A 12,521-nucleotide genomic window follows, 5' to 3' on the forward strand; every position below is an offset into this window, starting at 1 on the left:
ATTACCCATTCCCACCACTCCCTAATCTCTACACTCACCAATACACCCACATTCCCCCACCCCCTGTGGAAACCACCTGCTCCATTCCCCACCCTGCCATCAGCCCACCATTCCCTCCACCCTCCCCCATTACCCACGACCCTCCCTTACTTCCCTCAGCTTCCCAATCCCCATGCCCTCCCACTCCTCTCAGACCCCCATCCGACACCCACCTCCATTCCCCTCGCCATCAATTCCCCTCACCCCCTCCATTAATCCCCCTCAGCCCCATCAATTCCCCTCACTCCCATCAATCCCCCTCACCCCTCCATTACCCACACCCCTCCCCATTAATTCCCCCATCAATCCCCCTCAGCCCCTCTCCATCAATTCCCCTCACCCCATCAATCCCCCTCACCGCATAAATCCCTCACCCCATCAATCCCCCTCAGTCCTACCCATCAATTCCCCTCATCCCTCCATTCCCCTCACTCCTTCCATTAATTCTCCTCACCCCCATCAATCCCCTCACCCCCCCATTAATTCCCCTCACACCCTTCCATTCCCCTCAACCCCATTTACCTCATCTGTTCATTCCCTTCGCCACCGGCCTTTCCTCCTCCTCCTCCTCCTCCTCCTCCTCCTCCTCCTCCTCCGCCTCCGCCGCCCCACCTGCCCTGCACGCGGCCGCCGCCGCCGCCGTTGAAGTTTTGGCGGCAAAGCCACCTCGCGCACGCGCACAGCTGCAGCCGGCAGCCGTCTCCGACCGACGCGCATGCGTCCAGCCGGCAGCAGATTCGGCGCAGGAGGGAATGGCGCGACCCACCTGACGGGTAAAAAGAATTAATTGGTTTTTTTTTGGGTGCCGCATTTCTCGGTTTTCAACCGGTGATGGACTTTGGCAATGCCAGCCAGTCTATTAATGTGCGGAACACGGCTCTCAATTTGCGCACAGTAAGATCCCACAAACAGATCATTAACATAGGGTAGGTTGGGCCAAGGGGCCTCTTCCCACCATAGACCGTGGTTTCGTTTTCGTCGACGTTAGGTCTCTGAAACTTAGCACCTTTGTCACTTCATTGCTCCCTATTAAGGCATGAGGAGGCCATTCAGCCCCACTAAGCTTTATTGGCTCCCCACAGAACAATCCCATCTCCTCCCTCTTAATTCCCTCTAACCTATTCTCCCTCACATGACAATCAACTCTTCTCTCCCCCGCCTCGCCCACTACTATGTCTCTGGACCACAAAGCTGCTCCTCCAACAGTGCAGTAGCTCTTGGCAATGTTCCACCTGATTTTGCAGCAGTCCCTCCTCACCTCACCTCCCACAACGTGGCACTCCCTTGGCTTCACCGCTATGACTGTGTAGTGCTCCCCAGCACTGCCCCATCATCACCACTTGGGAGCACAGCATAGCCATAGCGATAAACTGAGGCTTCACCTAGCCTTTGACAAGTGGCATTCCGTTACGACTGACCCCTTCAACACAGCAGCACTCCCTCAGTAAACTCCCCATTAACACTTAATCCCCAGGAGCTTTTGCCCCATTCATCCAGCCAATCCAAAGGGCTCTTGGCCCATTTAATGAACCAATCCCATTCAAATGACCAGTCACAGGGCTCCTACTCTGTTAAATCACCAAATTCCTGGGTACACAGCTTTCTAACTCGTGCATATATCTACTCCACATGGTAACCTGGAAAATCTCAGAGCAGGGGTTGAATGTTTGCAATGAATCCAGCAAACAAGATGATACTCCACTGCCCAGAATCAGGAATCTTGTATCCCTGAGATGGCCCTCTCTATCCTGCCACAATCCTGGAAAAAGAAGAGAGTGACACAGCAGTCTTTCATATTAGCAGGATTTTATTTGGATAGAAAAAAATTGTAATACTTTAATATATTGAAGCAAAAGACACAGAACGGAGACCCTCACCGAAGGAACACATCACACACACTCTCTCCGAACACATAACAGGCCTGCTGTTAATAGCTCAACGGAGGCAAGGACAGAGGAAGCACAAAAAAATTACACAGAGACAATTGTACACTGTCCCCAAGGAATCAAAGGGAGAATGGAAGCACGTTTAATAGAAATTTACAAAATGGAAGTCAATAAATACTTGAGGAAAAAGCATCAAGACTGCAGGGACTGAGGCTTATTGAAGAGCTCTTTAAAACAGCTGGCACAGACACGATGGGTTGAAAGGTGTTCTGCACTGGAATGTGCTTTGAAGCCATGACCATCTTCTTCCTTTGATGCCTGACTGATGTGAGAGTTTACTGGTCCTCAGGATGGCCTGAGCCTAGAGGATTCCCATGTAATTCTGGTTGCAATGTGGGAAGGAAGACTAAACAGAGGACCCCCCACCTCCACCCCTAAGATCCTTCCGCACCTCTGCATCCTTCCTCACCATCTCTCAGAGGTGCCAATTCTCATCAGGGGTACGGATTGCAGAGGTTTGCAATCAAGGGGTCATTTCAACATCATGGAGACAATCAAGTCTGGTTGTTCAACTGTAGGAAGCCTCGTGGCTGAACCAGAATCCACTCTCCCGCTCTCACGGTCATACATAATGGATGGCGACAGTAGATACTGCCCTGCTGAACTCCTCCAAGTAAAAGTAAAGCGCACCACCATTTGTTAATGTGCTCGTGCATTCAACTGCTCTCCACTCTTTGAACCAACTTTTATACATAAGTTTTTAAAAAAATTAATTCCAAAATGCAGATATTCATACACAGTCCACTAGGATCAAAGGGGGCGCAGTGATTTCTGATCACTGGGCAGTCAACAGAGGCAGGAACCCTGGTTGGTTTACCTTACCCACAGCTGCAACTGGCTATTTTGCCCAGGCCAAGGATGGACCCAGGCCTTCCCTCATTGCAGACTAGTTACCTGCTGTGTTTTGGGCAGCTCCTCCTTGATCTAATGGCAGTGCCTGGCACTTCCCCTTTTCTACATCTGTCAGGATCTGACATGTGGCTTATGCCACCCACAGTACACAAACGTTCAAAACAACGAGGACAAAATTCACTATTTACAACATGAAGCAGAACATTACCAGGAACACAAGACTTTGGGCACAACAGGAAGCAGAGGAGAAGGGCTTCATCTGACAGGACAGGATCTGCTCTCCCTTCTCCTCAGTATTTGTTCTTTATCCCCTGTACTGCTGCCGTTATTCTCTGAACACACACACACACACACACAGCTTATTTTACATTATATTATTGAACACTCCTGGACAGTTTCAGCATGGGTCAGCTCCAGAATAAAGCTCCCTCTACTATCCCATTACACACTCCCAGGGCAGCCACAGTGTGGGTTAAACCACAAGTAAAGCTCCCTCCACACTGTACTGTAACATAGTCCCATGGCAGGGACACAACAGATTAGATACACAGTAACCCCCCCTCTTTACTCAGTCCCATTAAACACTTTCAGGAAGATACAAATTAGGAGTAGGGTATGTCAAACAGCACCTCAAACCTGCTCCTCCATTTAAAAAGATCGCAGCTGATCTGACTGACACTCAACTCCACATTCCCATTTACCCACAAAAACCTTTCACCCCCTTACTGAGTTAGGTACAGAATAAAGCTCCCTCTACACTGTCCCGTCACACAATCCCCAGACAGGGTTAGCACATCTTAGACACAGAACAAAGCTCCCTCCACACAGCCCTGACATGCAGTGCTGAGGTAGGGACAGCCCAGGTTGGACACAGTAAAGCTCCCTCTGTACCGTCCTGCCACACACACCCTAGGCAGGGCAAGCAATGGGGTAGATACAGAGTAAAGGTCCCTCTAAAGTGTTCCACTTCTGAGAGTGAATGATCCTCCTCAGCACTGAAGAAACTGGGTCTGGTGGTGGAGAGGGGAAGGGTGGGTGAGGAGGGGTGGACCCTTGATCTGTTGCATCTGGAGCTAAGATGCCTTTTGTAGCATTCTGTCAACAAAAGAGAGAGAAAGGAAAGGGAGTGATTCCTGCTTCACAGATACATTTGGATGGCGTCCACAGTTTAGGGAGTGGGAAGATGGGCAAAACAGATGGGGTGGCCACAGACACGGAGGGGGTGACCACAGACACGGAGGGGGTGACCACAGACAGACTGGGACTGACACAGACACACTACGAGAATAAAAGCTGCTCTCTACACAGCTCGCCAGCTACGACATTCATTTCAGAAACCAGGCGGCTTAGCATTGGTTTGAATTTCCAGTCGGAAGTGTTCTCCTGGCAGCTGAGAGTTTGCAGAGCAGACGTCCCGAGCACTCGTGCAGCCGTTCTCTCTGCAATGAGCTAGCAGCCGGGCTTGCTGTAGGAGAAGAGTCCGATGGGGAAGTGCTTCACGTGAGTTGGCCACTGAGCTGCCAGCTGGAAAAACTTAACGTCATTCCAATCCAGCCCATCGATGGAGACTGCAAGACAGAAAGCACCATTCACTACTTTCCTCCCTCTCTCAGCTCTCCTCCCCCACCACCCCTCTCTGCCTTACAGTTGATTGGATGCAAATTTAAAATTGAACTGCACGAGGAGATATCAGGCAACACGAGCAAAAGATTCATCAAAGAGGAAAGGTGGGGGGTGGGGTGGAGGTGGAAGGGCTTAAGGAGGGAATTCTAGAGCTCGCAAGCCTGACATGGTTATCACTGGAAAGGGGCAGGAATCCTGAGATGATCAAGAATGCAGATGGATGTAGGGCTGGGGGGTGGGGATGGGGAATTGAACCTGAGGGGGAGGATTTCCAAATCAAGCCATTGTTTAACTGGCAGCCAGTGCAGGTCAACAAGCACAAGAGGAACAGCAGAACTCCGATAATCTGCTATCCAATTATTTGGAAATCCCAATGGTTTGGCATCTGGCTCACTAGGTGCTGACTCCCACACTCCTTTTCACTCACCAGGGTCCCTGTTCCTACACTCCCTTGAAACAACGGGGCCCCCCTTCCCACGCTGCTTCTAAACTGACCAGGGCTCTAATTTCCGTGCCCCCCACCTTGAAACTCGCTGGGTCCTGGGCTACCGTACATTCTTTAAATTCACCAGGACCCCTTTTCCTGCATTCCCTTTTAACTTACTGGCTTCAGCAAAAAAAATGTATCATTATACGATGTAATATAGGGTAATGCAGCACGGAAATAGGTCCTTCGGCCCAACTTGTCCCTGCCGACCAAGATGCCTATCTAAGCTAGTACCATTTGACTGTGTTGGGCCCATATCCCTCTAAACCTTACCTATCCATTTTAAAAAAGTGTGTTAGAAGTACTTCGGAGTATTAACATCCAGCAGTACAGAAAGCTTGCAGGTCCTGTACCATTAAAGTCCTGAGTGTGCCAGAGTATCTGAGTCTTATTTAACTGGTTTATTGGGACATGGGGCAGTTTAATTTTGAGTGAACGAATCGGAGGAGGATGGGAGTCCAGCAGGTCTACGGTGTTCCAGTAAGGCGGTTGGCCTGCAGAAGCATCACACTGGGGTGGAGGGGTTGTCTGCCCGCATCACACTCTTGGAACTCAGGTGATGCTTTTGAAAACTAGACGGTGACATCCTAACCAGATCTGATTCACAGTGCTTGCTTCCTGCAACATTATCAGTATGGGTAGCCACTGGGAGCCAAGTGAATCCACCCCCTGATGCTGCCTGACCTTTCAACATGCTCTGTTGCTGCTGTTTTGCTGAGCAGATCAGGCGACTGATGCCTTCGATGACCTGACTCTTCGAGTCCAACTCTTTATCCTTTGGTCTCTTGCTCAAAAATATCGTTGGCACTGCAAACAAAGCAATGTTAAACACACTCTGCTTTCCCGAGTCAATCAGCCACCTCTCCATCACTCCTCCCCTTATGCCTTACGCCGAGGTTGCAGTTTAAGCAAGCACCAACCATCCTCAACTTAAGGGGGCGACACAGTGGTGCAGCTGGTAGAGACGCCACCTCACAGCTCCAGCAACCTGGGTTCAATTCTGGCCTCTGGTGCTGTGAGTGGAGTTTGCACTGTAACTGTGTAGGTTTCCCCTGGGTGCTTCCCTCCCACATCCCAGACATGTGGGTTGGTAGGTTGATTCGTTGCTATAAGTTGTCCCTTGTGTAGGTGGCTGGTAGAATCTGAAGTGGGGTTGATGAGAATATGGGTTACAGGGAAAATTAGTGGGGAAATGGGATTGCGCTCTGAGCTAGCATGGATTCATTGGGCCAAATAGCCTCCTTCTATGTCCTATTTAAATCAAGAGGACATCCATCATTGGATCAGTGTCATACAGCAAAGAAAAAGACCCTTCAGCCCACCATGTCCATGCCAACCACCAAGTACCAATCAACACTAAACCCATTTGCCAGTGCTTTGCCATCTATGTCTTGGTGATTCAAATGCTCCTCAAGATATTTCATAAATGTTGCACGAGTTTCTGTCTCCACCACTCTCTCAGACAGTGGGTTCCTGATTCCAACCACCAGAAGTTCTTCCTCAGATCCTCTTCTCAATCGAGGATGATTGTATCCTCAGTTACGGTCCATCCAGCAGTATCTATGGCTGATGTTACCCTCCCCAGAGTCCCCGTAGGCCACTCTCACTGGGGACCTAGTTGGGATCAGCTTACGCACATTAGGGCTGGAGCACAAGGTTCAGGGGAATGAGGTCAGACAGATACCTTAACCCAGGAGTCAGAGGTCCCATTGGGCCTATTCCCATCTGCCTCACTGCCCACCCTACCCCTTCAATCTTGCTCTCACCTTTCTTGTTCTTTTCTTTGGTGACCACAGTCATGGACATGGTAACAGAGGGTGTGAGCTCCCCGCCATTCGGCAGCCGGCTGACCTGAACCGAGCGGAAGGCGCTCTTCAATGTGTTCTTAGCATTAGCGTCCCGCTTCTCTCCTTCCTTCCGCCGCTCCACTGACTGCGAGAGCCAGTAGTCCACCTGCAGACCCATGGCTTCCCCGCCGCCCGGGCTGCAAGAGCAACACCAATGTCATCACCCGGGCAGGGCCTTGTACCCACCACCTCCCATTCCCCAAATCAACTCCCAGGGAGCACGGAACCCAGCCCACTCCATCCACACTCACCTCGTTGAGGAGAGGACACCACTCATGGATGGGGAGGAGGGGGGTGTGGACAGAGCCTCTTTGACATGTGCAGAGCTTGTACTGTGGGGAGGGGACGTGGAGGGGACAAAGCTCACAGGTGTCATCGTGTCCTCTGGCTCGGCTGCTGCTGCAAGAGAAAGAGAGAAAATGAGTCACAGAAACATGACCTCCCAGCCTCAACACACCATAGAGCCGTACAACACAGAAACAGGCCCTTCAGCCCAACTCGTCTATACCGACCAAGGTGCCTACCTGAGCAAGTCCCATTTGCCTGTGTTTGGCCCATATCCTTCCTAATCTTTGCTATCCATGTACATGTCCAAATGTCTTCTAAACATGGTAATTGTACCCACCTCTACCACTTTCTCTGACACCTTGTTTCATATAACCTCTGTGTGAAAAACCTGCCCCTCAAATCCCCTTTAAATCTTTCCTCTCTCACCTTAAACCTATGTCCTCTAGTTTTAGACTCCACTACCCTGGGAAGAAGACTGTGAGTATCTACTTTATCCATGCCCCTCATAATTTTATAAACCTCAATAAATCAGCCTCTTATGCTCCAGGGAAAATAGTCCCAGCCTATCCAGTCTCTCCTTATAACTCAGGCCCTCCAGTCCTGGTAACATCCTCATGAATCTTTTCTGCACCCTCTCTAGTTTAATCACATCCTCCCTGTAGTGTGGTGACCGGAACTGTACCATAATCGACCTCCATTGTTCATCAGCCCTGAATCACCAGCAGATTTCAGTCAGACTTGAGTGGTCGGTGGACAAAAACTTACAATTTCGCGGAGAAGTGAAAAAAATCCTGTAAATTATTGGATCAATAACCCAGAGACCTATACCAAAAATCCAGAGACCAGAGTTCAAATCTCACCATGGCAGATGTGAAATTTAAATTTCATCTGGAACTTTTAAAAGATATTAGTCATTAATAACGACAACCACAAAACTACCTAACTGCTATATAAATAACAAGGTCCTATACAAGCTTGAGGAAAAACACCTTATCTTCTGCCTGGGGACATTGCAGCTTTCCAGACTCAATGTTGAATTCTCCGACTTTAGGTAACTCACTCTTTCTGTCTGTATCAGAAGTAGCCATTTCTGCATGCCATTGATCTGTGATTATGGCTCAGTTTTTCTCTATCAGCACAGTCTGACCTGCTGCAAATGTCCCACAGCCCTGCTATTAGCAGCACATAGCACAGACAAAGCAGCAGAATCTAACTGCCACAGTAACTCATTTGGTCTCACCCACTGAAATTCCCTCACCCAAAGAAATTCCCTTTGTTCTGCCCATTCCTCTCTCACCTCTGCAACTGAAAACCTTTTCCTCGCTTTCCCAGTTCTGATGAAGGGTCTCAGGCCTGAAACGTTAACTCTATTTCTGAGTTTTCTATTTTTATTTCCAATTTCCAGCATCTGCAGTTTTTCATTCCCTGTTATAAAAGCCCATATGGTTCTTCAGGAGAGCAAATCTGCTGTCCTTACCTAGTCTGGCCAATAGGTGACTCCAAGCTTAGCAACGTTATTGACTTTTAAATGCTCTTTGAAATGGCCCAGCAAGCCACTGAGATCAAGGGCTGTGAGGAATGGGTATCAAATGGTGGTCTTGCCAGCAACACACTGATCTCAAAAAAATTGATTAAATCAAAAAGTGACATCTTGCCCACATACACCCTCGCTCAACAACAATGATCAATCGCTGAGGGATGGTGGGGGTTGGTAAGAGAGATAGAAAAACATAAGGATAGTGGGCAAGGCACTGGGACTGGAGGAGACACAGGAAGAGAGACAGGAGCACGGAGACAGTGGGAGGTTCAGATATTGGCAGACCCAAAGATATCGGTACCTGAAGTGGAGGGGCATGGTTCGATGATCCCAACTTTCACAACCTGTGGAATAAATGATACTTTAAATTAAGGTTGTTTCGTATTCTAGGTCAAGTTTTAATCCCCAATCACATACAAAAGTAGGGGTGTGTGTGTGTGTGTGTGTGTGCGCGTGCGTGCGTGTGTGTGTGTGTGCCCACACAAGAGAGTGCACATGAATTTGTGTGTGAGAGAGAGAGCGGGAGTGCGAGGGAGAGATACACAAACACGCACAGTGCATGTGCTTGAGAGAGGGAAGCAATGCATGAGAGAGGGAGATGGGGCATGTAAGAGAGAGAGCACATGTGCATGAGAGAGAGGTTGCTGGGGAGAGAGTGCAAGTTTGTAAAGCACAGGTCAAGAGATGAGGTACTCACGCCAATAAATGGAATAAACTTCTGATAGGAATCATCTTCGTGGCTGCAAAGAGAAAGAGGCAGCTTGTTAGAGGACAGACTGAATAATAAGGAGCTGTGGCAACCAATGTTCAACTCACCGATCCTTTGGATACATGACCCGTGTGTCTTGTTACCTTTTATGCTTGCAGGTCAACATGGCCTCGGCAATCGGGAGCTGGTGAGTCACCTGTGCACCAGATATGTACTGCATAATCCGCCCAACCACATCCAATGGATCTAGAGGATGTTATAACAGACAGGAAACCATCAGCAGGATTAGACAAGTCAGCATGGATTTACGAAAGAGAAATCATGTCTCATAAACCTACTCGTTTTTTTTTTGAAGATGCAACTTGTAGAATAGATAAGGGAGAACCACTGGGTGTGGTGCATTTGGATTTTCAAAAAGCTGATGAAGTCCCACATAAGAGGCTTCAATGGAAAATTAAAGCTGGTGGGATCGGGGGTTCATAGACAGGCATAGACTGAAAATTGGTTGACAAGACAGGAGGTAGAGGTGGTAGGAGGTTTCTAAAAGGGGACCACAGGGATCAGTGCTTGGGCCCCAGCTATTCACAATATATATATCAACCAGTTGGACGATTGAAGTGAAAGTCTGCCCACAACACAAAAATGGGTGGGGTATAAGCTGAGAGGAAGTTGCAAAGAGGCTTCGATTTTGACAAATGTATTGCAAATGCAACATAATGTGGATAAATGTAAATTTACTCACTTCAGAGAGAGAGAGCGTGAGAGAAAGAGAGTGAGAGAATTATTTAAGTGGTGACATGTACAAAGGGACTCGAGTGTCCTTGTACAGTAGTCGTTGCAAGCAAGCATTTGAGAAGCAAATGGTACGCTGGCTTTAGTTGCACTAAGTTTTGAGTCACAGAATCACACAGCTAGGAAACAGGCCCTTCTGCCCTATCCTACCTATACTGGGTTGCTCCAATTTGCTGAACAGCTCACTCCACGCAGAGTCCAGGAAGAGGGTGTTGTACTTGCTGTCCAGGGATGCCATGTATTTGGCAACAGGGTGAAGCCCTGGAAGGGAAAGGAAAAGGGTGGCAGTGTTAGGAAGGCTCCACATTCAATACACCACTTGTCCACTGCATCCCCATGTAAATCATGTTACTCTCTAATGTTACCTAATGTTCAATTAAATTCCTACGTCACAGAATAGAAAGAAAGTAAGGGTGTTTTTTAAATTTTTAAAAAATTTTATTTACAGCGTGGTAACAGGCCCTTCTGGCCCAACGAGTTCGCGCTGCCCATTTTAAACCCAAATTAACCTACCCGTACGTCTTTTGGAATGTGGGAGGAAGCCCATGCAGACACGGGAGAACGTACAAACTTTCTTTCAATTGCAGAGTGATGTGCTCGAAGAACACAGCCAAGATACTTGCAAACTCTGCAAATTACCCTCCATGGAATCAATGCCTGGGTTCTGCTCTGCAACCTGAGCAAGCCCAATGCCAATATGATGTGTCACCCTAGAACGTTCACCTCCTCAATAAATGATGCACCCTGAAACACTCCATGGGCATTCCCATGGGATACACAGGGACCCCCATCACTTTCTGGATGTGTTCTCTACAGGGGGCTGAGGGGAAGTCATTATTCCCGCTTACTGCCCACGACCTGCACACTGTGACAAAGTGAGACAACCCAAGATCGAAACCACTGAAGAGGTATGTGCAGGATAATGATCCCTTGACAATGGGTGTCCATGGAGGGAGTCAGAAGGGGGAGGTGTTAGACGAGGAGAGGGAAAGGGAGGTCAGTTCCTGAGGGGGTGGTGGAGGCAGAGGTCTCACAAAGTTTATCTGGACAAGCCCTTGAATCGCCAAGGCGGAGAAGGCTGTGGATGGGATTAGTGTAGATAGGCCGACATGGACATGGTGGGCCGAAGGGCCTGTTTCTGTGTTGTACAACTCTGTGGCCATCTTAGGGTAAAAGCAAATCAGACTCTGGGTACCCTGCAGCAAGTGACTCACTCCCTATCCCTCAAGGCCCTTCCACCACCTACAAAGCACAGACCAGGAGTATGATGAAGTACTCTCCACTTGCCTGGATGAGTGTACCTCCAGGGCATCCCACCCAGCACCCTGAACAATCATTCCCTCCATCATGGTAACCTGCAAATGGTATTCCAGCTGCACCTGCTAAAACAACGACCTCTACAAGCAAGGACACCTATATATCTGCAGGTTCCCCCTCAAGTCACATCATACTGACTTGAAAATATTTCGTCGTCCCTTCATCATCACTGGGTCTGAATCCTGGTACTCCGTCCCCAACAGTATTTCACTACTCAGATAGCAGCAGTCCAATACAAAGACTTGCCACCAGCTACTCAAGCAAAATCTCACTGGTTGCATCACGGCCTGGTATGGAAACTCAGGAACACGAGGCTACAGAGAGTGGTGGGACTCAGCTGGTTCCATCACAGGTACAGCTCTCCCCACCATCAAGGGACATCTACAAGAGGCGAGGCCTCAGGAAGGTGACATCCATCATCAGAGACCCCCACCACCCAGGCCATGTCTTCTTCTCGATGCTACCATCAGGCAGGAGGTACAGTAGCCTGAAGACCCACACCTCACGATTCAACAACAGCCCCACTGCCATCAGGTTCTTGAACCCACCTGAAAAACCCTAACACTACCTCGGACTATATTTTGCACCAGTGTCATTATGTTTAGAGAAACAAAGGACTGCAGATGCTGGAATCTAGATGAAAAACACAATGATGCTGGAGGAACTCAGCAGGCCAGGCAGCATCCATGGAGAAAAGCAGGCGGTCAACGTTTCAGGTCAGGACCCTTCTTCAGGACTGAATATGGGAAAAGGCAAAACCCGATATACAGGAGGGAAAAGCAGAGCAGTGACAGGTGGACAAAAGAGGGGAGGTGGGGTGAACACAAGGTGGTGATAGGTAGATGCAGGTAAGAGATAGTGATGGGCAGGTACAGGGGAGGAGGGGAGAGCAGATCCACCGGGGGATGGGTCAAAGGTAAGGAGAGAGGGAAAGAAATGGCTAGGAAAGGGAAGAAGAGAAGAAGCACGGGGGGGGGAGGGGAGTTGTGTGGAAGGGGAGGTGGTGATTACCTAATGTGGGAGAATTCAATATTCATGCTGTTAAGGTTCCAAGGTGGAAAATGAGGTGCTGTTCCTCCAGCTT

The 12,521-nt window shown here is 48.9% G+C and overlaps 2 protein-coding genes across 4 annotated transcripts in view; both read right to left on the reverse strand.

The window, feature by feature from the left end:
* Window positions 1-1,828: 1,828 nt before the first annotated feature.
* LOC127587036 (phosphofurin acidic cluster sorting protein 1-like) overlaps window positions 1,829-12,521 on the reverse strand; it is a 100,447-nt gene continuing 89,754 nt past the window's right edge. Inside the window, 1 exon segment of the mRNA XM_052045180.1 lies at window positions 1,829-3,195. The gene's annotated coding sequence lies outside the window, so the exon portion shown is untranslated.
* The window catches only part of LOC127587017 (phosphofurin acidic cluster sorting protein 1-like), a 42,182-nt gene continuing 31,489 nt past the window's right edge, over window positions 1,829-12,521 (reverse strand). For 2 of the 3 annotated variants that reach the window (XM_052045128.1, XM_052045126.1), the window contains exons 17-24: window positions 10,271-10,381; window positions 9,472-9,574; window positions 9,317-9,359; window positions 8,921-8,963; window positions 7,046-7,193; window positions 6,714-6,931; window positions 5,632-5,754; window positions 1,829-4,405 (exon numbers count right to left, since the gene is read on the reverse strand). In XM_052045128.1, the coding sequence (XP_051901088.1) occupies window positions 4,287-4,405; window positions 5,632-5,754; window positions 6,714-6,931; window positions 7,046-7,193; window positions 8,921-8,963; window positions 9,317-9,359; window positions 9,472-9,574; window positions 10,271-10,381 (908 nt within the window). In that variant the 3' untranslated portion in view covers window positions 1,829-4,286. The remainder of the gene's footprint in view (window positions 4,406-5,631; window positions 5,755-6,713; window positions 6,932-7,045; window positions 7,194-8,920; window positions 8,964-9,316; window positions 9,360-9,471; window positions 9,575-10,270; window positions 10,382-12,521) is intronic. The other variant, XM_052045127.1, reaches the window with a different exon arrangement.

The sequence above is a fragment of the Pristis pectinata genome, chromosome 38 (assembly GCF_009764475.1).
Source record: "Pristis pectinata isolate sPriPec2 chromosome 38, sPriPec2.1.pri, whole genome shotgun sequence".
In the NCBI taxonomy this organism is placed as follows: Eukaryota; Metazoa; Chordata; class Chondrichthyes; order Rhinopristiformes; family Pristidae; genus Pristis; species Pristis pectinata.